We start from the raw sequence: 26,207 nt of genomic DNA, 5'->3' as shown, positions 1-26,207 counted from the left end.
GTCCATTCATGGCTCGAGCTGGAGGGGTGGAGGGAAGGGAGAGGTGCTTATTTTATTGCCATATTGGTGTGTGTGGGTTTGTGTGTGTTGATGGGGGGGGGGGTTGAGGTAGTGGGTTTAGGGTGGTGTGTGTGTGTGTGTGTGTGTGTGTGTGTGTGTGTGTGTGTGTGTGTGTGTGTGTGTGTGTGTGTGTGTGTGTGTGTGTGTGTGTGTGTGTGAGTGTGTGAGTGTGTGAGTGTGTGAGTGTGTGAGTGTGTGAGTGTGTGAGTGTGTCAGTGAGTGAGTGAGTGTGAGTGAGTGAGTTTGTGTGTGTATGTTTGCGTGTGTGAATAAATGTGTGCCGGAGTAGACGGCTTGGTGGTGTTCACTGCTGTGCTCTTATTGGTCACTAGGCAGACTGTGTGTCATGGGGAAATGAATGGTAGACACTGCAGCTCCATCTGTTCACACTCACATTGTTCAACCCTCCTGCCTTGGGACCAGACTGCAGCACTACCAAACCTAAAAAGGCGTTGAGTTGAGTTTGGACCACTGTGCTACAAGGAAACTTGATTCACTACACCTCCGTTTGGATTTTTTGTCACTTTATTCATTCTCTGCTGGATACATAGAACCTGGATTTGTACGTACAAAATTTGAAAAAGCTGAGAAAGTCCTTCTGGCATGCTGGAATGACCAAAGCTATTCTGTCCAGAGCATATCTTTAGGAGTTCCTTCTGTATTTGTGTTGCTGTTCTTTTCTTCTTCCTTGAAGCCTGTGGTAAGTCTTTTAATAAACATTTGTATAGGCAGTTATATACATTCATTTTATAGTTACAACAAGTGTAAAAACGACATCTGAAATCAAATTTTTCTCTGCCTGATCCTGACCGTTGCACAGTTTAGTGCACAATTGTTCATTGTCATTGATTATGTGATTTACTTTAAGTGTTTGATTAAGTGTTTTTGTTTTCCGATTGCTTGGTTGGAAACAATCTTAAATGTATCTAATGATAGATAAGCTTTATCCCAGTTTGATGATTTATTCATTTGATATCTATGATAAATGAATTGATAAATAGACTACAATCAATAATACCGGTATACTATCAGTAAAACAGCAAAGATGTAAGATGCTAATTGTCCTAAACATAGATATGTGGTCCTCAGTCGGTAGCGCAGGGTGCTTGCACCACCAGGGTTATGGGTTTGATTCCAGGGGCCACCCATATGTAAAATGTATGTATGCATGACTTTAAGTTGCTTTGGATAAAAGCGTCTGCTAAATGGAATACATTATTATGTTTATACTCTGAACATAGCAACCAGGGAATCCCTACCCCATTGAAGTTTACATTTAAAATGGTTAAGGTTAGTGTTAGGTAAGGGTTATGGGTATGGATGGCCCAAGGATCCCAGATAGCTCTAACCCATAAAACAGTGTTGGAGTAGACAATACAAGATGGAGTGTGTTAATGTTGAAGCTTTTCATTTCGCCTTTGGGCTAAAGATACAGTTTATGTTGGAAAGATCAAATTGTTCAATCCATGTAGTCAGGCACTTTCAGAGTCACCAGTCTTCATGTTTAATGACAGGGGAAAGACAGGTCAGGGATTGCTGCCAATGAAAATAAAACATACTTTCGCACACAGTATATTATGATACAGTGAATATTTCTGTCTGAGGGAGCGAGAGAGACAACCTGTCCACTGTCGCTATGTACAGACACAGTGAGCGTTGTTATTGATAGAGGCCACTTATAGGCAGACCTGGCTCTCAAGAGAAGACAGACTGTCACACCCTGACCTTAGAGAGCCTTTTTATGTCTCTTTTTTGGTTTGGTCAGGGTGTGATTTGGGTGGGCATTCTATGTTCTTTATTTCTTTGTTTCTGGCCGAGTGTGGTTCCCAATCAGAGGCAGCTGTCTATCGTTGTCTCTGATTGTGGATCATACTTAGGCAGCCCTTTTCCCTCCTTCTGTGTGGGATCTTGTCTTTGTTTGTGTGCAGGTAGTTTGCACAACGAAGCTGGTCGGTCGTTCTATTCTTTATTGTTTTGTCTTTTCTAAAGTTTCAGTTTGTTAATAAAGTATGTGGAACTCAAAGTACGCTGCGCCTTGGTCTCATCCTTCATCCGACGACACCCGTGACACAGACTATGTGCACACTGCCCACAATATGAGGTGGAAACTGAGCTGCACTTCCTAACCTCCTGCCACAGATCACACAGACCCACAAAGAATTTTAAAACAAATCAAACACGGATAAACTCACATATCTGTCTGTCAGGCGAAATACCACAGTGTGCAATCACAGCAGTAAGATTTGTGGCACATTGCCACGAGAAAAGGGCAACCAGTGGAGCACAAACAACATTGTAAATAACACCAATATTTATCTGTTGATTTATCTTCCTCTACTATTCGTACTAGAGGTATTTGCACATTGCTAAAACACTGTACATAGCTGATAATATAACACATGAAATGTATTTTTGAGTGCAATATTTGCTGTTACATTTTAATATTTAAAAATGTTAACTTTTGTTTATTGTTTATTTCACTTGCTTTGGCAATGTTCCCATGCCAATAAAGCCCCATTTAATTTAATTTAATTGAGAGAGCGAGAGAGAGAAGCAACAGCAAGAGAGAGAGAGATGGGGGGGCAGAATATAAAATGAGTGAACGACTGAGCAAATGGAAATTTGTGTTCATGTCTGTGCTGAGGGGTGAAAGTGAGGTCCATTACCGGGTCACATGACAGTGGTGATATGTATCAGCCTTTACTGAGCGCCAGTTTCCATGGTCCCCTGTGGTTTCAGTAGGCATCTGTTGCCCCTGCTGCCTATACACTCCCCCTGTCCCTCCTCCCCCTCTCTTTCACTCCTCTTACCTCCCTTTCTTTGTCCCTGGCTCAGTGCAGACTTCAGAGTGTCATGGCTCAGCATTCGGAGGGGAATAGGTCAGGTCTTCCCCAGCCCCAGGGGAGATAGCAGGGCCTAAGGGGGCTAACCCTGGCTCTCTCCCCCAGCCCCAGGTACAACCGTCTCGAACACTGGAGGAGGCTGCAGCATCTGCTCACTGTAGTAGGACCTTAACGCCCACTTCCATCTCTGTCGCTATCTCCATGTCTAGATCTAGCTTGCCCTTTATTTCCATTTTTCCATATCATTCTTTGTCTTTATTTGTATCTCTCTCCAGCTGGAAGTATAGCTTTACATTTACTTCCACTCATCTTTGCTGGAGACTGAGGCAGCGCAGAGAGAAGAGCAGTTGTGGCGTTTCTAGGACTGCTAGTGTCTGTGGTTATTGTATGCAAAATAAAATGTGCAACCAGGGTCACTTATTTTCTAAATAGCCATTCAAGTTTCTCTTCATCTCTAATACAGAATTGTTCTGGTTTCTGTTGTTGTGTTTAATAAAACAAGATTACATTTAAATCATCATATAAATAAGTAAAATAAAGAAGAAATGGACACAGTCCTCTATAAATGAGTCAAAGGACCTTTGGCATTCATTGATCTGATCTCAAAGCCTTGGAACTCTCTACATTGTAATTTAAATTCAGTGTCTATTCAGCCATGGTCCTTTACATCTGACTACAGTACAATCAATGGACTGAGAACTGCACTGTACTACTTATCTTCATGGGGAGAATGAGTATCTCTATGATGTGTAGAAACATGGAAATAATCTGACCTCCTTATCCACTGCTTATGGAAGATTTTAATGGTGTCTGTATTTGTTTGGAAGATTGTTTGGGTAAAATTTGGAGGTTGTGTGTTTGTGTTTAAAGAGAGAGAGAATAAGAGTGTATGTGTAGTGTTGGTGTGTGTGTGTAGTATTGGTGTGTGTGTAGTGCTGGTGTGTGTGTGTTCATGTTGGTGTGTGTGTTCGTGTTCGTGTTGGTGTGTTTGTTTGTGTTTGTGTGTGTGGTGTGTTGGTGAGTGTGTTCGTGTAGGTGTGTTTGTGGTGTTGGTGTGTGTGTGTATGTGTGTGTGTGTGTGTGTGTGTGTGTGTGTGTGTGTGTGTGTGTGTGTGTGTGTGTTTGTGTTCGTGTTGGTGTGTGTGTTCGTGTTGGTGTGTGTGTAGTGCTGGTGTGTGTGTGTTCATGTTGGTGTGTGTGTTCGTGTTCGTGTTGGTGTGTTTGTTTGTGTTTGTGTGTGTGTAGTGTTGGTGTGTGTGTGTGTGTTGGTGAGTGTGTTTGTGTAGGTGTGTGTGTAGTGTGTCTTATCATGTTTAAACACTTGCGGATTCCATCTGATGAGCAGTGACTCAGGCCCGCACAAGTACATCTGTTCTGATTTTAATGGGGTAATTGTGTGTGTGTGTGTGTGTGTGTGTGTGTTTGAATAGCCCCATCCTCTGTCTGTGCACACCGCACGCCGCTGTGGAACAATGCTCTGTCAGAGGAGTCCAGATTGGGGTGGCAGCAGCATTGTTTGGGGACGGCAAGCCAGACACACTTTAGCCCCCCCATATCACCCTCCCACACACACACTCTCTCTTTCTTTGTTTGTGCCCCTTTTGTTGTTAGAGGACTAAATTATTTCAGCCATCTTGTGGCATTCATAGCGACCCACAATGGGGTAGCAGCTTGGATACTGAGGGGCAGGTCATTAGGAGGCCTTTTTTCCAGTACTGAGATCCCACTTTTACCCTACTTATACATGCAGACACACACAGACATATACACACTCATACATCACTCCACACACACACACACACTTATACACACTCATATATCACTCCGCACACACACTCATACACACTCATATTTCACTCCACACACTTAAACACAATCATATACCACTCCAGACATTCCCTTAAGTTAGATGTGCAGTGGTCTGGTGTAAATACAGGGCTATAGGACAACTGCTTGTGCACATTGATTAAATATTAATATAATGCAAAAGTCTAGCAACCCAATGATTCCGTGTTCAAATCTCATCACTGACAACTTTAGCATTTTAGCTAATTAGCAACTGTGCAACTACTTACTACTTTTTAGCTACTTTGCAACAATTTAATATGTTAGCTAACCCTTCCCCTAACCTTAACTCTTTAACCTAACTACTAACCTTAACCCTAACCTTAATAAGTGGCCAAGATGGCATAGCAGTCAGACGTCTTTTGTCCTCGTCTTGTATTGTCCCGTATATATATATATTTACAACTTTCTTCGCATACCTATTTATATATATTTTTGCTTTTCCATAAACTCATCTTCAAAACACTCTCCTGCAACCCGCCTCACCAATTTATATTTAAAAAAAGGAAAGTACTATTTACCTCAAACTGTAATCCTCCATAGAAGCTAACCAGAAGCTAGCCAGAAGCTAACCAGAAGCTAGCCAGAAGCTAGCCAGAAACTAGACAGAAGCTAGCCAGAAGTTAGCCAGAAGCTAACCAGAAGCTAACCAGAAGCTAGCCTGAAGCTAACCAGAAGCTAATCAGAAGCTAGCCAGAAGCTAGTTAGCTTATTTACTGGCTAATCGTTCGTATTCAGCTAACCACGGTTTGTGGTCATCAGCTATCCTTTAGCTCAAAAATCTATCGCCAGTTTTGTACGGCGCGGCTCGGACCGGAATATACCGGACCTATTTTTCTCTCCATTTCCCCGGATTTCAACCGCAAGCTCTGGACATTTATACCTAGATCTCGCAGCTAGCTAGCTGCTATCCGTGTGACTATCGGCTTAAGTCGATTCCGGAGCAAACATAAATTATTCCAGAGCTAGCCAGCTGAAGAGTTCCATCAGTCACTCCTGGGCTACAATCACCTATCCGGAACCGTTTTACTGCCAACACGGAGCCCCACCGGGCCTTCACAACTGGACTACCGACGTTATCTGCCCGAGGGAGTTATCCAGCTGGCTCCTCCGTCGCGACGTTACCCGAACACCCATCTGCGGTCCGCTAATCGTTAGCTGTCTTATCGGCTGCTATCTGAATAGACCTATCGGACATTTTTTTTTCTTTCTTGGGCCTCTATAACTATATCAATTTTTTTTTTTGCGAATAGGATTGATCACGGAACCCTACTAATCCTACCGACAGAAACGCACGAGGTGGCTAAAAACAGACCTCCATCCTGAAGGATGGCCCTGCAGTGCCTAGCTCCACTCCTATTCCCCAGGCATCTCTTTTGATGACTTCTGTAACCATAATAGCCTTGGTTTCATGCATATTAACATTAGAAGCCTCCTCCCTAAGTTTGTTTTATTCACTGCTTTAGCACACTCTGCCAACCCGGATGTTCTAGCTGTGTCTGAATCCTGGCTTAGGAAGACCACCAAAAATTCAGAAATTTTCATCCCAAACTACAACATTTTCAGACAAGATAGAACTGCCAAAGGGGGCGGTGTTGCAATCTACTGCAAAGATAGCCTGCAGAGTTATGTCCTACTATCCAGGTCTGTACCCAGACAATTTGAACTTCTACTTTTAAAAATCCACCTCTAAAAACAAGTCTCTCACCGTTGCCGCCTGCTATAGACCACCCTCTGCCCCCAGCTGTGCTCTGGACACCATATGTGAACTGATTGCCCCCCATCTATCTTCAGAGCTCGTGCTGCTAGGCGACCTAAACTGGAACATGCTTAACACCCCACCCATCCTACAATCTAAGCTTGATGCCCTCAATCTCACACAAATTATCAATGAACCTACTAGGTACCTCCCCAAAGCCGTAAACACGGGCACCCTCAAAGATATCATCCTAACCAACTTGCCCTCTAAATACACCTCTGCTGTCTTCAACCAAGATCTCAGCGATCACTGCCTCATTGACTGCATCCGTAATGGGTCAGCGGTCAAACTACCTCCACTCATAACTGTCAAACGCTCCGTGAAACACTTCAGCGAGCAGGCATTTCTAATCGACCTGGCCGGGGTATCCTGGAAGGATATTGATCTCATCAGTAGAGGATGCCTGGTTATTTTGTTTTTAAATGCCTTCCTAACCATCTTAAATAAGCATGCCCCATTCAAGAAATTTAGAACCAGGAACAGATATAGCCCTTGGTTCTCCCCAGACCTGACTGCCCATAACCAACACAAAAACATCCTATGGCGTTCTGCATTAGCATCGAACAGCCCCCGTGATATGCAGCTTTTCAGGGAAGCTTGAAACCATTATACACAGGCAGTTAGAAAAGCCAAGGCTAGCTTTTTCAGGCAGAAATTTGCTTCCTGCAACACTAACACAAAAAAGTTCTGGGACACTGTAAAGTCCATGGAGAATAAGAACACCTCCTCCCAGCTGCCCACTGCACTGAAGATAGGAAACACTGTCACCACTGATAAATCCACTATAATTGAGAATTTCAATAAGCATTTTTCTACGGCTGGCCATGCTTTCCACCTGGCTACTCCTACCCCGTTCAACAGTACTGCACCCCCCACAGCAACTCGCCCAAGCCTTCCCCATTTCTCCTTCTCCCAAATCCAGTCAGCTGATGTTCTGAAAGAGCTGCAAAATCTGGACCCCGGGCTAGACAATCTGTACCCTTTCTTTCTAAAATGATCTGCCAAAATTGTTGCCACCCCTATTACTAACCTGTTCAACCTCTCTTTCGTGTCATCTGAGATTCCCAAAGATTGGAAAGCAGCTGCGGTCATCCCCCTCTTCAAAGGGGGGGACACTCTTGACCCAAACTGCTACAGACCTATATCTATCCTACCCTGCCTTTCTAAGGTCTTCGAAAGCCAAGTCAACAAACAGATTACCGACCATTTCGAATCTCACCATACCCTCTCTGCTATGCAATCTGGTTTCAGAGCTGGTCATGGGTGCACCTCAGCCACGCTCAAGGTCCTAAACGATATCTTTACCGCCATCAATAAGAAACATTACTGTGCAGCCGTATTCATTGATCTGGCCAAGGCTTTCGACTCTGTCAATCACGACATCCTTATCGGCAGACTCGACAGCCTTGGTTTCTCAAATGATTGCCTCGCCTTATTCACCAACTACTTCTCTGATAGAGTTCAGTGTGTCAAATCGGAGGGTCTGCTGTCCGGACCTCTGGGAGTCTCTATGGGGGTGCCACAGGGTTCAATTCTTGGACCTACTCTCTTCTCTGTATACATCAATGATGTCGCTCTTGCTGCTGGTGAGTCTCTGATCCACCTCTACGCAGACGACACCATTCTGTATACTTCTGGCCCATCTTTGGACACTGTGTTAACAACCCTCCAGGCAAGCTTCAATGCCATACAACTCTCCTTCTGTGGCCTCCAATTGCTCTTAAATACAAGTAAAACTAAATGCATGCTCTTCAACCGATCGCTACCTGCACCTACCCGCCTGTCCAACATCACTACTCTGGACGGCTCTGACTTAGAATACGTGGACAACTACAAATACTTAGGTGTCTGGTTAGACTGTAAACTCTCCTTCCAGACCCATATCAAACATCTCCAATCCAAAGTTAAATCTAGAATTGGCTTCCTATTTCGCAACAAAGCATCCTTCACTCATGCTGCCAAACATACCCTTGTAAAACTGACCATCCTACCAATCCTCTACTTCGGCGATGTCATTTACAAAATAACCTCCAATACCCTACTCAACAAATTGGATGCAGTCTATCACAGTGCAAACCGTTTTGTCACCAAAGCCCCATATACTACCCACCATTGCGACCTGTACGCTCTCGTTGGCTGGCCCTCGCTTCATACTCGTCGCCAAACCCACTGGCTCCATGTCATCTACAAGACCCTGCTAGGTAAAGTCCCCCCTTATCTTAGCTCGCTGGTCACCATAGCATCACCCACCTGTAGCACGCGCTCCAGCAGGTATATCTCTCTGGTCACCCCCAAAACCAATTCTTTCTTTGGCCGCCTCTCCTTCCAGTTCTCTGCTGCCAATGACTGGAACGAACTACAAAAATCTCTGAAACTGGAAACACTTATCTCCCTCACCAGCTTTAAGCACCAGCTGTCAGAGCAGCTTACAGATTACTGCCCCTGTACATAGCCCACCTATAATTTAGCCCAAACAACTACCTCTTTCCCTACTGTATTTATTTTATTTTATTTATTTATTTATTTTGCTCCTTTGCACCCCATTATTTGTATTTCTACTTTGCACATTCTTCCACTGCAAATCTACCATTCCAGTGTTTTACTTGCTATATTGTATTTCCATTGACACCATGGCCTTTTTTTTGCCTTTACCTCCCTTATCTCACCTCATATGCTCACATCGTTTATAGACTTGTTTCTACTGTATTAATGACTGTATGTTTGTTTTACTCCATGTGTAACTCTGTGTCGTTGTATGTGTCGTACTGCTTTGCTTTATCTTGGCCTGGTCGCAATTGTAAATGAGAACTTGTTCTCAACTTGCCTACCTGGTTAAATAAAGGTGAAATAAATAAATAAATAACTCTAATTGTTTAGAGTTTTGTTTATATAATTCTTTATTATATTGCGTATACCCCTGAGTCCAGGTTTCCCTGGGTCCCTACATTAGTGTGTCACCGTGTTCAGATGATGCTGTAATACATGTCCCTTTTAAAGGGGTCACTGAGAAATTAGGAGGCTGGCCCATTAGAACAGGTCTTTCTTTTTTTCAGCCAATCACAAACCCCAGCACACAACCACTGATCCTAGTTTGAACATCAGGTGGTGGATGTAAAGAGCCCTTTAAATCATGTCAAGACAAAAAAAAATGTATGGGTGTAGGTGCAATGCAGAGTATGTTATTTAGTGTCAATTCTGCCAGGTTTGTGTGTCTTAGCACGGTGTGTTGTTAACACCGACGTTGATGAGAGCTTCTCTGACTGCTGATCTCATCGCTGCTAAAATGCAAATCAGTTGAAGTGAATGATGGAAATTATGGTTTTAAACCTGCCCTTTTGGAAATGCATCTGGTGTGTCATTCAGCCTAACGCTTAATAAGCTCTACTACAGCTCAGGTTACTCAATTAGAGCTCTTCAAGGTTACCTACCGCCTGCAGCATGGGGAGGGCTGATTTACTCTGGCTGTTATAAAGTATCTCAACAAGTTAGGAAATAGGAGTCAAATCACTTGGGGGTTAATTGTAACATTACGAAAGGTTCAGATAGAAAAGTATTGAAAATTTCCCAGATTTACAGGAGGAAACCAGTCTGACCAATGCCCCTCCTTCTCCCCCAGGCTTCTGTCTCAGGATTGGTCAGAGAGCAGCCTATCAGCAGCAGTGACATTGGGGTCATCCGGGGTCAGAGGTCCGGTGTTAGATACTGGATGTATGAGACGGCTTAATGGGCCTGAAGGACCATCTGGAGGATGAAACAGGCCACATCCTCAACCTGGGGCTGGATTTGGACTACCTCCACGTGGAAGGCACCGACCGCCAGGCCAGCTTGAGTGCCACAGTTGGCACCCACTCAGGAGCCTTGGAGAGGGACGAGACGGAGGTAGGAGGCACCCATAGCAGTGTCAGTAGTAGCAGCATCAGCAGTAGTAGTTGTTGTAGTAACTCCTCTGAAGAGAGTGCTGCGTCAGACAGCGAGGATGAGCGAGGGGTCCAACATGGCTCTGGTTCTGATGCTCAGACCACCCACCCACTCCCCTGTCACCCTGCTGGGCAGGGCCCGGCACAGAGCCCCCAATCTAGAGACCCAAAACACTCCACCAACCCCTTCACAGAGTATCGCTCCAAGTTGGAGTTTGCCCTGAAGCTGGGCTACTCTGAGGAGCTGGTTCTGCTGGTTGTGCGGAAGCTAGGGCCCGACGCCCTCATCAATGACATACTGGGAGAACTGGTCAAACTGGGCACCAAGTCAGAAACGGATCAGGCTGGAGGGTCAGCCACCTCCCACTCGCCCTCCTCCTCCTCCTTATCCTCCTCCTCTCTGGACTCCTGCAGGCTGGACTGCTCCTCCCAGCTGCTGTTGGATGACAAGGAGAACATCAGGCCTGTGGTGGTGGATGGGAGTAATGTAGCCATGAGGTGAGTCAACACAAACTGCTGCTGCATTCAGAAACACTTTACTCAGGTTCCTTTTCACTCTGAAAAACCTTATCCACTAGTTCTTCTAATCTTTATTCTGTAGTATTATAGAAATAAACGAAGACGCCAAGAATTTCATGACCATGGATTTGTGTATGTTTTTCCACAGCCATGGGAATAAGGAAGTGTTCTCCTGTCACGGCATCCAGCTGGCTGTTGATTGGTTCCTTGAGCGCGGTCACCGTGACATCACTGTGTTTGTGCCCGCCTGGAGAAAGGAACAGTCCAGACCGGACACTCTCATCACAGGTTAACCAGCATTTCCACGTGCACCCCCAACATTCCATAACTCTCCAAACCCCCACCTTATTTTGATTAAACTCCACCCTCATTCCTGTTTTAAATCACCTCTTTCTCCCAACATGTGTGTCTTCACTTTACTGTCAAAGGACAGTAACACCAATAACACATTTTAGGTAATTGAGGATGCTCAAATCTCAGGACATTAACCCTTAAAAACCGTGATCTATCCTCCTGAGACCCCCCAAAAAATGTTTGGAATTGTTTTTTTGTTTTTTTACATAACATAAGTGTTTGGGGTGGAAAAAAACATGTTACCAAAAATGTGTTTAGAAAAAATTATTTAGTTATTTAAAAAAAAAATAGTTATTTATATTTCATGGTAAGAGCAAAATTGTCCTCTGTAGTGGTCATTATGATTTAATTATGAAAACATGTACAGTAAGGGCGAAAAATGTTTTGAGAATAACATAAATATTAATTTTCACAAAGTCTGCTTCCTCAGTTTGTATGATGGCAATTTGCATATACTCCAGAATGTTATTAAGAGTGATCAGATGAATTGCAATTAATTGCAAAGTCCCTCTTTGCCATGCAAATAAACTGAATCCCACAAAAACATTTCCACTGCATTTCAGCCCTGTCACAAAAGGACCAGCTGACATCATGTCAGTGATTCTCTCGTTAACACAGGTGTGTGTTGACGAGGACAAGGCTGGAGATCACTCTGTCATGCTGATTGAGTTCGAATAACAGACTAGAAGCTTCAAAAGGAGGGTGGTGCTTGGAATCATTGTTCTTCCTCTGTCAACCATGGCTACCTGCAAGGAAACAGCAATAATTGCTTTGCGCAAAAAGGGCTTCACAGGCAAGGATATTGCTGAAGTAAGATTGCATCTATATCAACCATTTAACGGATCATCAAGAACTTCAAGGAGAGTGGTTCATTTGTTGTGAAGAAGGCTTCATTGTGCCCAAGAAAGTCCAGCAAGCGCAAGGACCGTCTCCTAAAGTTGATTCAGCTGCGGGATTTGGGCACCACCAGTATAGAGCTTGCTCAGGAATGGCAGCAGGCAGGTGTGAGTTCATCTGCCTCACATTTTCTCTGATGAATTGCCTTTTAAATTGTTTGGGGCATCATGAAAAAAGCATGTCCGGAGAAGACAAGGTGAGCGCTACCATCAGTCCTGTGTCATGCCAACAGTAAAGCATCCTGAGACCATTCATGTGTGGGGTTGCTTCTCAGCCAAGGGAGTGGGCTCACTCACAATTTTGCCTAAGAACACAGCCATGAATAAAGAATGGTACCAACACATCTTCCGAGAGCAACTTCTCCCAACCATCCAGGAACAGTTTGGTGATGAACAATGTCTTTTCCAGCATGATGGAGCACCTTGCCATAAGGCAAAAGTGATAACTACGTGGCTCGGGGAACAAAACATCGATATTTTGGGTCCATGTCCAGAAAACTCCCCAGACCTTAATCACATTGAGAACTTGTGGTCAATCCTCAAGAGGCGGGTGGACACTAATTAGCATAACACAACGGACATAAATATTCCTAGGAAATATTCCTATTCATGTAAATCACAAGTGAAATATATTGAGACACAGCTTAGCCTTTTTTCAAAATATGCTTTACAGCCAAAGCTAGACAAGCATTTGTGTAAGTTTATCGATAGCCTAGCATAGCATTTTGTCCAGCTAGCAGCAGGTAACTTGGTCACGGAAATCAGAAAAGCAATCAAATTAAATCGTTTACCTTTGATGAGCTTCGGATGTTTTCACTCACAAGACTCCCAGTTAGATAGCCAATGTTCATTTTTTCAAAAAATATGATTTTTGTAGGCGAAATAGCTCTGTTTGTTCTTCACGTTTGGCTGAGAAATCGCCCGGAAATTGCAGTCACGAAAACTCGGAAAAATATTCCAAATTAGCTCCATAATATCGACAGAAACATGGCAAAAGTTTTTTATAATCAATCCTCAAGGTGTTTTTCCAAATATCTATTCGATAATATATCCACCGGGACAATTGGTTTTTCAGTAGGACCGATTGGAATAATGGCTACATCTGTATTTTACGCCAGAATCACTCTGAGAGCATCAGGTGACCACTTGCGCAATGTAGCCGCTTACGGGTATTCTTCAACATAAATGCGTAAAACTACGTCACAATGCTGTAGACACCTTGGGTAATACGGAGAAAAGGTAATCTGGTTGATAGGCCATTCACTACTCAATAGGGACGCATTGGAACGCAGCGCTTTCAAAACATGAGGCACCTCCGGATTGGATTTTTCTCAGGCTTTTGCCTGCACTATCAGTTCTGTTATACTCACGGACAATATTTTTACAATTTTGGAAACTTTAGAGTGTTTACTATCCAAAGCTGTCAATTATATGCATATTCTAGCATCTTGTCCTGACAAAATATCCTGTTTACTACGGGAACGTTATTTTTCCAAAAATGAAAATACTGCCCGCTAGTCACAAAAGGTTTTTAACTATTCCTGGGATATTCACTCACTAGAAGTAATTTGAATATCAAACTGACAAAAATGATAATTATTAATTACACACTTCTTTTCAAATTTCCATAAAATGTGCTGATTCTGACGGCAGCCATTTTCTTCTACCAGGAAGATAAAGTTGTCACGGTCATACCACCACACGTGATATAATTGAACATCCCAGAATGTCCTCTCAAAGGGACAACATGACTTAATACAGTGGCTTGCATGGCCTTAGAGATACGGACCAAGAACTGATGTTCACTAGAGAGGACAAAAATGGAGGATAAGATTAATGATTTCCCTTAATTGAAATTGAGTAACACCAATGATACTTTGTTTCAAGGCATAAACATACATTTCTGCAGTATAAAGGACTTGCATTATGTTTTATCATTGATAAAAGTTCAATATAAACACAAACATATATGATGTGTAACTATGTTTCAATTTTAAAGTGTTTTTCATGGTTGCAAAAGCGAGGGATGCACACCAATTCAAGGACAAACCTGAAGCCACTTTAGACTGTTATAGACTTGTCTAACATTTTACCGATATCATTGCTTATTTTCATATAGGTGGGAATTGCGTACTTTTACATTCTCTATAGGCACAAGCCGAGCCCTGGTGTTGGGCTACTTGACATTTAAATGTTTCATCAGAAAATAATCACAAACAAACGCTGGGTGGCTTTGTTCATGAATTCAAATCAAATCAAAATAAATGTTATTGGTCACATACACATGGTTAGCAGATGTTATTGTGAGTGTATTGCAAAGTTTCCAAAGGACTAGAAGTGAGGCAGCCCTCTCTGTCGTTGCCATCTTAATTAATTGGTTTTTACATGTCTCACCAGAGTAAAAGTCTGAAGCCATAGTCGATTTCTGCACCTAAGTTCCTAGTTTATATTATACTGTATAAGTCCAATCAATCAATCAAATGTATTTATAAAGCCCTTTTACATCAGCCGATGTCATAAGTGCTATACAGAAACCCAGCCTAAAACCCCAAACAGCAAGCAATGCAGATGTAGAAGCACTGTGGCTAGGAAAAACTCCCTAGAAAGGCAGGAACCCAGGAAGAAACCTAGAGAGGAACCAGGCTCTGAGGGGTGGCCAGTCCTCTTCTGGCTGTGCTGGGTGGAGATTATAAGAGTACATGGCCAAGATGTTCAAACATTCATGTATGACCAGCAGGGTCAAATAATAATAATCACAGTGGTCATAGATGGTGCAACAGGTCAGCACCTCAGGGGTAAATGTCAGTTGGCTTTTCATAGCCGATCATTCAGAGTTAGAGACAGCAGCTGCAGTACAAGGCACAAGGTAGCACGTCCGGTGAACAGGTCAGGGTTCCATAGCTGCAGGCAGAACAGTTGAAACTGGAGCAGCAGCAGGTGGACTGGGGTGGACTGGGGACAGCAAGGAGTCATCAGGCCAGGTAGTCCTGAGGCATGGTCCTAGGGCTCAGGTCCTCCGAGAGAAGAGAGAAAAGTGAGAAAAGAGAGAAAGAGAAAGAGAGAAAGAGAGTTAGAGGGAGCATACTTAAATTCACAAAGGACACCAGATAAGACAGGATAAATAATCCAGATATAACAGACTGACCCTAGCCCCCCGACACAAAAACTATTGCAACATAAATACTGGAGGCTGAGACAGGAGGGGTCGGGAGACACTGTGGCCCCATCCGACAATACCCCCGGACAGGGCCAAACAGGCAGAATATAACCCCACCCACATCGCCAAAGCACAGCCCCCACCACCACTAGAGGGATATCTTCAAACCACCAACTTACTACCCTGAGACAAGGCAGAGTATAGCCCACGAAGATCTCCCCCATGGCACGAACCCGAGGGGGGGCGTCAACCCGGACAGGAAGATCACGTCAGTGACTCAACCCACTCAAGTGACGCACCACTCCTAGGGACGGCCTGGAAGAGCACTAATAAGCCAGAGACTCAGCCCCCGTAATAGGGTTAGAGGCAGAAAATCCCAGTGGAGAGAGGGGAACCGGCCAGGTAGAGACAGCAAGGGAGGTTCGTTGCTCCAGTACCTTTCCGTTCACCTTCACACCCCTGGGCCAGACTACACTCAATCATAGGACCTACTGAAGAGATGAGTCTTCAATAAAGACCTAAAGGTTGAGACTGAGTCTGCGTCTCTCACATGGATAGTTAGACCATTCCATAAAAATGGAGCTCTATAGGAGAAAGCCCTGCCTCCAGCTGTTTGCTTAGAAATTCTAGGGACAATAAGGAGGCCTGCATCTTGTGACTGTAGCGTACGTGTAGGTATATAGGACCAAATTGGAAAGATTAGCAGTAAAACCTTGAAATCAGCCCTTGCCAAACTTCTTGCTCCTACTTGAGACGCATATGTCCCAAGTAGGCACCTGGAAATGCAAATGCGCTACGCTAAATGCTAAATGTACTCGTTAAAACTCAAACCTTGATCAAAATTCACAAGCAGGGTATTGAATTAAAGCTACACTCGTTGTGAACCTAGCCAGCAAGTCAGATTTTTAAAATGCTTTTCGGCGAAAGCATCAGAAGCTATTATCTGATAGCATGCACCCCCCAAAATGCCAGCTCGACACGTAAACAACAGATTTTGCGATAGCCGGCGCTACCCAAAACGCAGAAATAAAATATAAAACATTCATTACCTTAGACGAGCTTCTTTCTTGGCACTCCTATATGCCCCATAAACATCACTATTGGGTCTTTTTTTCGTTTAAATCGGTCCATATATACCCAAAATAGCTTTGTATAGAAGTTGTGTCATTCAGAAAAAATCATCGTTTTTAAACGCTGCGTAATTTTTTAAAATTAAAAAAGTCGACGATAAACTTTCACAAAACACTTCGAAATCCTTTTGTAATCCAACTTTAGGTATTAGTAAACGTTTATAATCTATCAAAATGATTACAGGGCGATGTCTCTTCAATAGGTCCTCACTTCAAAAACAATGCAATCTGATCTCTCCCTAAACTGCATCCGGGTGAAGACTGGAAAACTGGAGGTCAGACAGATGTATTTTCCAACAATTAATTCGATTGAAAATTAGTAAAATGGCGCCATCGTGCGGAATTTGTATGAGGTGCAGGCAAATTCCCATTAAATTCTGTTCTCTTTTAACAACTGGTGGAAGTGACTTATGGAAATTATTTTTTGCTTTCAGAGAGCAGTTTTTCTTGCGTTTTTCAATGAAACACACGCTCTGTTATAGTCACAGCCGTGATTTAACCAGTTTTAGAAACTTCAGAGTGTTTTCTATCCACACATACTAATCATATGCATATACTATATTCCTGGCATGAGTAGCAGGACGCTGAAAATTTGCGCGATTTTTAACAGAATGTTCAAAAAAGGAGGGGGTAGGATGAAGAGGCTATTAGGAAACCAGTGTAAAGAGGCTAGCACTGGAGCAATATGATCACATTTTTTAGTTCTGGTCAAGATTCTAGTAGCCGTGTTTTCTTTTCTTTTTATGTATTTATTTAACCAGGTAGGCCAGTTGAGAACAAGTTCTCATTTACAACTGCGACCTGGCCAAGATAAAGCAAAGCAGTGCGACAATAGTCAACAACACAGAGTTAGACATGGGATAAACAAATGTACAGTCAATAACAATAGAAAAATCTGTATACAGTGTGTGTAAATTAAGTAAGGAGCTAAGGCAATAAATAGGCCGATATTGGCGAAGTAATTACAATTTAGCAATTTACACTGGAGTGATATGTGCAGATGAGGATGTGCAAGTAGAAATGCTGGTGTGCAAAAGAGCAGAAAAACAAAAACAAATATGGGGATGAGGTACGTGGTTGGTTGGATGGGCTATTTACAGATGGGCTGTGAACAGCTGCAGCGATCGGTAAGCTGCTCTGACAGCTGACGCTTAAAGTTAGTGAGGGAGATATAAGTCTCCAACTTCAGTGATTTTTGCAATTTGTTCCAGTCATTGGCAGCAGAAAACTGGAAGGAAAGGTGGCCAAAGAAGGTGTTGGCTTTGGGGATGACCAGTGAAATATACCTGCTGGAACGCATGCTATGGGTGGGAGTTGCTATGGTGACCAGTGAGCTGAGAAAGGCGGCGCTTTACCTAGCAAGGACCTATAGATGACCTGGAGCCAGTGGATTTGGATTAAGATCTGCAACATTTTTGGACAGAAAGTTTCAGATTTTTGTAATGTTATGTAGATGGAAAAAAGCTGTCCTTGAAACAGTCTTGATAGGTTCGTCAAAAGAGAGATCAGGGTCCAGAGTAACGCTGAGGTCCTTTTATTTGAGACAACTGTACAACCATCAAGATTAGTTGTCAGATACAACAGAATATATTTTTGTTTCTTGGGACCTAGAACTAGCATCTTTGTTTTGTCCAAGTTTAAAAGTAAAACATTTGCCACCATCCACTTCCTTATGTCTGAAACACAGTCTTCCAGTGAGGGAAATGTTGGGGCTTCGCCTTGTTTTAATGAAATGTACAGCTGTGCATCGTCCGCATAGGAGTGAAAGTTAACATTATGTTTCTGAATGACATTACCAAGAGGTAAAAATATATAGTGAAAACAATAGTGGTCCTAAAACAAAACCTTGAGGAACACCGGAATTTACAGTTGAATTGTCAGAGGACAAACCATCCACAGAGAAAAACTGATATCTTTCATGACAGATATGATCTAAACCAGGCCAGAACATGTCAGGGTAGACCCATTTTGGTTTCCAATCTCTCCAAAAGAACGTGGTGATCGATGGTATCAAAAGCAGCACTAAGGTCCAGGAGCACGAGGACAGATGCAGAGCATTGGTCTGATACCATTAAAAGGTAATTTACCACCGTCACTAGTGCAGTCTCAGTGCTATGAAGGGGTCTAAAACCAGACTGAAGTGTTTCATATTCATGGTTTGCCTTCAGGAAGGCAGTGAATTGCTGTGCAACATTTTTTTCTAAACATTTTGAGAGGAATGGGAGATTCGATATAGGTCGATAGTTTTTAATATTTTCTGGGTCAAGGTTTGGATTTTTCAGAAGAGGTTTATATTACTGCCACTTTTAGTGAGTTTGGTACACATCCAGTGGATATGGAGGCGTTTATTGTGTTTAACATTGGAGGGCCAAGCACAGGAAGCAGCTCTTTAGGTAGTTTAGATGAAATAGGGTCCAGTATGCAGCTTGAAGGTTTAGAGGCCATGACTATTTTAGTCAATGTGTCAAGAGATATAGTATTAAAAACTTGAGTGTCTCCCTTGATCCTAGGCCCTGGCAGACTCAGGACAACTGAGCTTTGGAGAAATACGTATATTTAAAGAGGAGTCTGTAATTTGCTTTCTAATGATCATGATCTTTTCCTCAAAGAAGTTCATGAATTTATCACTGCTGAACTGAAAGCCATCCTTGCTTGGGGAATGCTGCTTTTAGTTAGCTTTGCGACAGTATCAAAACTAAATGTTGAATTGTTCTTATTCTCCTCAATTAATTTGGAAAAATAGGATGATCGAGCTGCAGTGAGGGCTCTTCGATACTGCACGGTACTGTTTTTCCAAGATAATCGGAAGACTTCCAGTTTGGTGTAGTGCCATTTCCATTCCAATTTTCTGGAAGCTTGCTTCAGGGCTCTGATATTTTCTGTATACCAGGGAGCTAGTTTCTTATGACAAATGTTTTTTGTTTTTTGTGGTGCGACTGCATCTAGGGTATTACACAAGGTCAAATGTTTGTACTCTGACGTTTTTGGGTAGGTGGAGGGAGTCTGGGAGCGAATTTAGGAATCATTGGGTTGTTCGAGAATTCATAGCACGGCTTTTGATGACCCTTGGTTGGGGTCTGAGCAGATTATTTGTTGTGATTGCAAAGGTAATAAATGGTGGTCCGATAGTCCAGGATTATGAGGAAAAACATTAAGATCCACAATATTTATTCCACGGGACAAAACTAGGTCCAGAGTATGACTGTGGCAGTGAGTAGGTCCGGAGACATGTTGGACAAAATCCACTGAGTCGATGATGGCTCCGAAAGCCTTTTGGAGTGTGTCTGTGGACTTTTCCATGTGAATATTAAAGTCACCAAAAAATGTCATATTATCTGCCATGACTACAAGGTCTGAAAGGAATTCAGGGAAGAATGCTGAATAAGGTCATTTTATGGGGGGGAAGTGAAATTTGCTATCGTAAATGTTAGCAACACATCCGCTTTTGCGGGAAGCGCAGAGGATATGGTCACTAGTGTAACCTGGAGGAGAGGCCTAATTTAACACAGTAAATTCACCAGGCTTATGCCATGTTTCAGTTAGGCCAATCACATCAAGACTATGATCAGTGATGAGTTCATTGACTATAACTGCCTTGGAAGTGAGGGATCAAACATTAAGTAGCCCTATTTTGAGATGTGAGATACTGTATCACAATCTCTTTCAATAATGACAGGAATGGAGGAGGTCATTATTCCAGTGAGATTGCTAGAGCAAACACTGCCATGTTTAGTTTTGCCCAACCTAAATTGAGGCACAGACATGGTCTCAATGGGGATAGCTGGGCTGACTACACTGACTGTGCTTGTGGCAGACTCCACTAAGCTGGCAGGCTGGCTAACAGCCTGGTGCCTGGCCTGCACCCTATCTCATTGTGGAGTTAGAGGAGTTAGAGCCCTGCCTATGTTCATAAATAAGATGAGAGCACCCCTCCAGCTAGGATGGAGACCATCACTCCTCAGTAGGCCAGGCTTGGTCCTGTTTGTGGGTGAGTCCCAGAAAGAGGGCCAATTATCTACAAATTCTATCTTTTGAGAGGGGCAGAAAACAGTTTTCAACCAGCGATTGAGTTGTGGGACTGCTGTCGAGCTCATCATTCCCCCTAACTGGGAGGGGGCCAGAGACAATTACTTGATGCCGACACATCTTTCTAGCTGATTTAAACGCTGAAGGTATGTTGCGCTTGGTGACCTCTGACTGTTTCATCCTAACATTGTTTGTGCCAACGTGGATAACAATATCCCTATACTCTCTACACTCGCCAGTTTTAGCCTTAGCCAGCACCATCTTCAGACTAGCCTTAACGTAGTTAGCCCTGCCACCTGGTAAACAGCGTATGATCGTTGATCGATTCTTTACTGCAGGTCTAATACAGAGATTAATGGAGTCGCCAATGACTGAGGTTTTCAATTTGTCAGAGCTAATTTGTCAGAGCTAACCATGTGAAATCTCACCATTAAATGCGCTGCATGGTCAAACTGACATCTTTATTGGCCTTGCATCATTTACGGTGATACGCCTCTGCAGAAGTCAGGGCATTCACACTTCTTGCGCTTTGTAGAGCAGCGCAGAGCTGTTGTGAAGAAATCAAATCAAATCAAATGTTATTTGTCACATGCGCCAAAATGCTTACTTAAAAGCCCTTAACCAACAATGCAGATTTAAAAAAATACCTAAAAAAAGTATGAGATAAGAATAGCAAATAATTAAAGAGCAGCAGTAAATAACAATAGTGTGGCTTTATACAAGGAGTACCAGTACAGAATCAATGTGTCAATGTGCGGGGGCACCGGCGTCAAGGTAACTGAGGTAATTATGTACATGTAGGTAGAGTTATTAAAGTGGCTATGCATTGATAACAACAGGGAGTAGCAGCAGCGTGTGTGGGGGGGCAATGCAAATAGTCTGGGTATCCATTTGATTACCTGTTCAGGAGTGTTATGGCTTGAGGGTAGAAGCTGTTTAGAAGCCTCTTGGACCTAGACTTGGCGCTCCGGTACCGCTTGCTGTGCAGTAGTAGAAAGAACAGTCTATGACTAGGGTGACAGGAGTCTTTGATAATTTTTAGGGCCTTCCTCTGACACCGCCTGGTTTAGAGGTCCTGGATGGCAGGAAGCTTGGCCCGAGTGATATACTGGGCCGTACGCCCTACCCTCTGTAGGGCCTTGCGGTCAGAGGCCGAGCAGTTGCCATACCAGGCAGTGATGCAACCCGTCAGGATGATCTCAATGGTGCAGCTGTAAAACCTTTTGAGGATCTGAGGACCCATGCCAAATCAATTTCAGTCTCCTGAGGGGGAATAGGTTTTGTCGTGCCCTCTTCACGACTGTCTTGGTGTGCTTGGACCATGTTAGTTTGTTTGTGATGTGGACACCAAGGAACTTGAAGTTCTTAACCTGTTCCACTCCACTACAGCCCCGTCGATGAGAATGGGGACGTGCTCGGTCCTCCTTTTCCTGTAGGCCACAATCATCTCCTTTGTCTTGATCACGTTGAGGGAGAGGTTGTTGTCCTTGCACAACACGGTCAGGTCTCTGACCTCCTCCCTATAGGCTGTCTCATCATTGTTGGTGATCAGGCCTATCACTGTTGTGTCCATCTGCAAATGTAATGATGGTGTTGGAGTTGTGCCTGGCCATGCAGTCATGAGTGAACAGGGAGTACAGGAGGGGACTGAGCATGCACCCCTGAGGTGCCCCTGTGTTGAGGATCAGCGTGGAGGATGTGTTGTTACTTACCAATACCACCTAGGGGCAGCCCATCAGGAAGTCTAGGATCCAGTTGCAGAGGGAAGTGTTTAGTCCCAGGGTCCTTAGCTTAGTGATGAGCTTTGAGGGCACTATGGTGATGAACGCTGAGCTGTAGTCAATTAAACAAATTCTCACATAGGTGTTCCTTTTGTCCAGCTGGGAAAGGTCAGTGTGGAGTGCAATGGAGATTGCATCATCTGTGGATCTGTTGGGGCGGTACACAAATTGGAGTGGGTCTAGGGTTTCTGGGATAATGGTGTTGATCTGAGCCATGACCAGCCTTTCAAAGCATTTCATGGCTACAGACGTGAGTGCTACGGGTCGGTAGTCATTTAGGCAGGTTACCTTAGTGTCAAGGAAGTGAGTTTGTATCTATACAGGACCCCCACCTACCGTCAACCAATCATGTGAATGGGGAGCTATATGGAGCTATACAGAGCCCTCCGCATTATTACAACATTTGAAAGGCGCATGGCGATGTGTTACGGAGCTCAATTTGGCCTCTGCAATTGCGTTACATAATGCATACCTCTCTCTCTCTTCTCTCTCTAGACCAGGAGATATTGCGGCATCTGGAGAAAGACAAGATCCTTGTGTTCACTCCCTCTCGTCGGGTCCAGGGCCGCCGGGTGGTCTGCTACGATGACCGCTTCATCGTCAAGCTGGCCTACGAGTCCGACGGCATCATCGTCTCTAACGACAACTACCGGGACCTGGCCAATGAGAAGCCAGAGTGGAAGAAGTTCATTGACGAGCGGTTGCTCATGTATACGTTCGTCAATGACAAGTATGGAAGTCCCACCAACACAGTGGACAAAGAGCCTATCACTATTAGTATCTGGAGTTGTTTTTCCAAGGGGATTGATATGTGGATATCTGATGTTGTGTCTGGTATGTGGTTGTGTCCAGGTTCATGCCTCCTGATGATCCTCTGGGTCGCCATGGTCCCAGTCTGGAGAACTTCCTGAGGAAGAGACCAGTTATCCCAGAACACAGGAAGCAGCAATGTCCCTATGGTAACACCTAGCCATTCTCTCTTATGCATTATTCATTCAGCCTCTTTTGGTTTGTCTCAAAATTGAGAGTTAACCATCCTGTATTAACCATCTCTCCTTAGGGAAGAAGTGCACTTACGGCCACAAGTGTAAGTTCTTCCACCCTGAGAGAGGCAGTCAGCCCCAACGCGCTGTGGCCGACGAGCTGCGTGCCAAGAACTTCTCTTCATCCTCTACCTCTTCCTCCAAAATGGTGGGCGAGGCTCTGATGGTGAAGAGTCACAGCATGTCCAGCAGCTCCAGGGTAGACGGGATCCCAGACCCCCACCAAGCTCCCCCGAAGAGACAGTCGGACCCCAGCCTTTGCGCCCCCTCCTACAACGACCTCCTGGAAGAGCGTCTGGGCAGGAGGACTAAAACAGAGGCCCGCAGAGGGAGTAGCAGCAGCAGTAGCAGCAGCAGCAGCAGCCTCCTGGCTTCTGCTCCTGGGGGACCTCCTTCCAGCCATGGCTTCTCTCTTCAGGACTGGGGGAACACCTCCTCCAGAGCTCCAGGGCTGTCGGGGCTTGGTCACTCAAAGTCATACTCCACCTGTGAATCCCCGGAGCTAAGCTACCACTCCCTGATGGGGGCTTACTCCAGCCTAAGCCTGGTAGTGCCGCGGAGCCCCGATCGGCTGTTCCCAGCTGACCTACGGACGGGCTCAATGGTGTCTGACTGCAGCAGCGAGGGCAGCGTGAGCTCAGACTCCTTCTCCCCTGATCCGCTGCTGGATGACAGCCTCAAGTGCCACTATCCCCACCCCCATCACCACCACCATCACTGCCCTAGCTGCTACCCACATCACCCCAACCACCCACCCCCTGGTTTGACCCAGCACCCCCATGGAGGCTCCCACCATGGCTACCCTCTAGCTCAGAGCAGCCTGGAGGATCCTCCCTCCTCCCTCCACCACTTCAAGGCTCAGCTCTCCTACCTTCCTCCCCATATTCAGCAACCGTCTGTGGGGAGCCACTCTGGCTGTTCTGGGAACTACCCTCCCCAACCTCTATCCCAGACCTCAAGCCCCCACTCCCACTCTCACAGCTCTCCTCTGGGGCATAACCTGGGGGACTCCACCTGGCAGGACAACAACAGCCTCTACAAGCAATCCCCTGTCCACCCAAGGAGGATCTACCCTGGGCCAGGACAGGAGCAGCGACTGGCCAGATGGGACCCCCACTACAAGCATCTCCCCCAGGCCTGCTACGAGCCTTTCACTTTCCAGTCCCTGCCTGAGGGCCGCAAACAACCCTGGCACTCGCCCTGGCCCAGGGGGACACACTCTCCCCATCCTCAATCCCTTTCCTCCTCCCATCTTCCTCCCATTACCCACCACTCTACGGCCCCCCAGCACCAGGAGCCCCCTGCCCTGGGCAGATACCAGGACGTGAGGGAGAATGTGTTTGTCAACCTGTGTAACATCTTCCCCCCAGAGCTGGTGAGGGTGGTGATGGTGAGGAACCCCCATGTGATGGACGCCCAGCAGCTGGCTGCAGCCATCCTGGCTGAGAAGTCCCAGGCTGGCTACTGAGTACTGACACTACTGTAGCAGAGGAAATAAGTGGCGTGCTCAACTCTATAGTCTCCCCAAAACATCTACGATGCAGGGGAAGATGCTTTATCTTTTTCCATCAAATATTATTTTTTCAACCTTATTGTTTTTTTTTCACTGCCCTGCTCGTTCATTACTGTTGTGTGGTATGAGAACATCTTCAGCACTTAAGGTCAGGATTCCGGAGATTCTGAATGAGATGTGTTGCTTTAATTAATTTATTTTGTAATATATTTAAAATTATTTCTATAGCTTTTAATATTTTTTAATGGCACTTTTAATAGATTTATTTATGATTTTTATTTTATTTTTGGAAATCATATCATAGGGTAAGGAGGGCTCAAGTGTTTCAGGGTGCTTCAGAGTTAGGGAAAGTCCTGAGGTGTCAAAACAGGGTGAATTCTGGGATTCCAAATCTAGGGTATGGTTTAACGTCATAAAATTACACTTCCAAACATTTAAACTTAAAGACAAAGCAAATACATAAGTCCAAGCTACACTGATTTAATTTTATCCCTGTCATTTCTCATCAGAGAATTGTTAAAACAGGTGGTGAATTTGATATCATTATTGAAAGATTTGATGAATTTCCCCTTTAGAGAAGTGAAACGCAGGAACTCCAACTGTTAAAGGCCTGATAAAGTTAATGTGAAAACCCCAGATTATTGTTTACTCTTACATACAGGAGCTAGTTCCTCTCTGGGGAGAGACCAAAAACTTACTTCACAGCATGGAAGATTGCGATATTGATTTTCTTTTCCTTTTTTTAATCATTTTTCTTTGTCCTCCAAAAAACATTCTGGCCATTGAAATCATATCAAGATGGTTCTTGAGGATATTCAAACTAGTGCAGGTGCACTGTTCGTTTAAACAGTTTTTTTAATATATATTTTCATTTTACGTATGAATGTGTTAATTTATTTGTCCCTTTGTCATTTTCATTATGAGTAAGAGTATTTTAGTTAAAGAGGGTATCATTACAAGAGAAGACGTCTGGTGTAACCATCCAGACAGACAGACAACTGTAACTTCAGTCTGTGGACAGGGTATTTCTAGACTCTACCTCCTGGCTTAGAATCCATTGCAAGTTGTCACTATCACTGAGTGAATATAATAAATAGTTAGGCAATGACACCTCTGTGCCTTACTCACACACAGCAGTCCAAAACACTGGACTTGTGTTGCCAAGGTAACCTGACCATACTTTAGTGAACAAGAGAATGCCTCTCCTCGTTGATACAAATTGTATCCTATTAACTTAAACCAGATCATTGTTTTATATGAGAACATTTATACACAAGGTATTTTGAGTATTTGTGGCGTAATTGGTCACATTTGTTACTGTTCTAAAATATACTGAACAAAAATATAAACGCAACATGTAAAGT

The 26,207-nt window shown here is 44.1% G+C and overlaps 1 protein-coding gene across 1 annotated transcript; it reads left to right on the top strand.

Moving 5' to 3' along the window:
- The first annotated feature begins 342 nt into the window (after positions 1–342).
- Positions 343–24,991, top strand: LOC110520429 (putative ribonuclease ZC3H12C). The gene is made up of 6 exons (XM_021597740.3): positions 343–760; positions 10,124–10,922; positions 11,092–11,231; positions 22,783–23,017; positions 23,140–23,246; positions 23,348–24,991. Exons 2-6 carry the CDS (start codon positions 10,231–10,233, stop codon positions 24,796–24,798), a joined length of 2,625 nt encoding a protein of 874 aa, XP_021453415.3. The 5' UTR covers positions 343–760; positions 10,124–10,230; the 3' UTR covers positions 24,799–24,991.
- Positions 24,992–26,207: the final 1,216 nt, after the last annotated feature.

This window comes from Oncorhynchus mykiss, chromosome 3, assembly GCF_057628025.1.
Source record: "Oncorhynchus mykiss isolate SJ-2025 chromosome 3, ASM5762802v1, whole genome shotgun sequence".
NCBI classification, from domain to species: domain Eukaryota; kingdom Metazoa; phylum Chordata; class Actinopteri; order Salmoniformes; family Salmonidae; genus Oncorhynchus; species Oncorhynchus mykiss.
This window is presented reverse-complemented; position numbering and strand designations above follow the sequence as displayed.

Excerpts from the sequence above, each read along its gene's own strand:
- LOC110520429 (XM_021597740.3), top strand. The coding sequence starts at position 10,231 with ATGGGCCTGAAGGACCATCTGGAGGATGAAACAGGCCACATCCTCAAC. Across the intron at positions 11,232-22,782 it reads ACCGGACACTCTCATCACAG|ACCAGGAGATATTGCGGCAT; the intron begins GTTAACCAGCAT and ends TTCTCTCTCTAG. Across the intron at positions 23,247-23,347 it reads GAAGCAGCAATGTCCCTATG|GGAAGAAGTGCACTTACGGC; the intron begins GTAACACCTAGC and ends ATCTCTCCTTAG.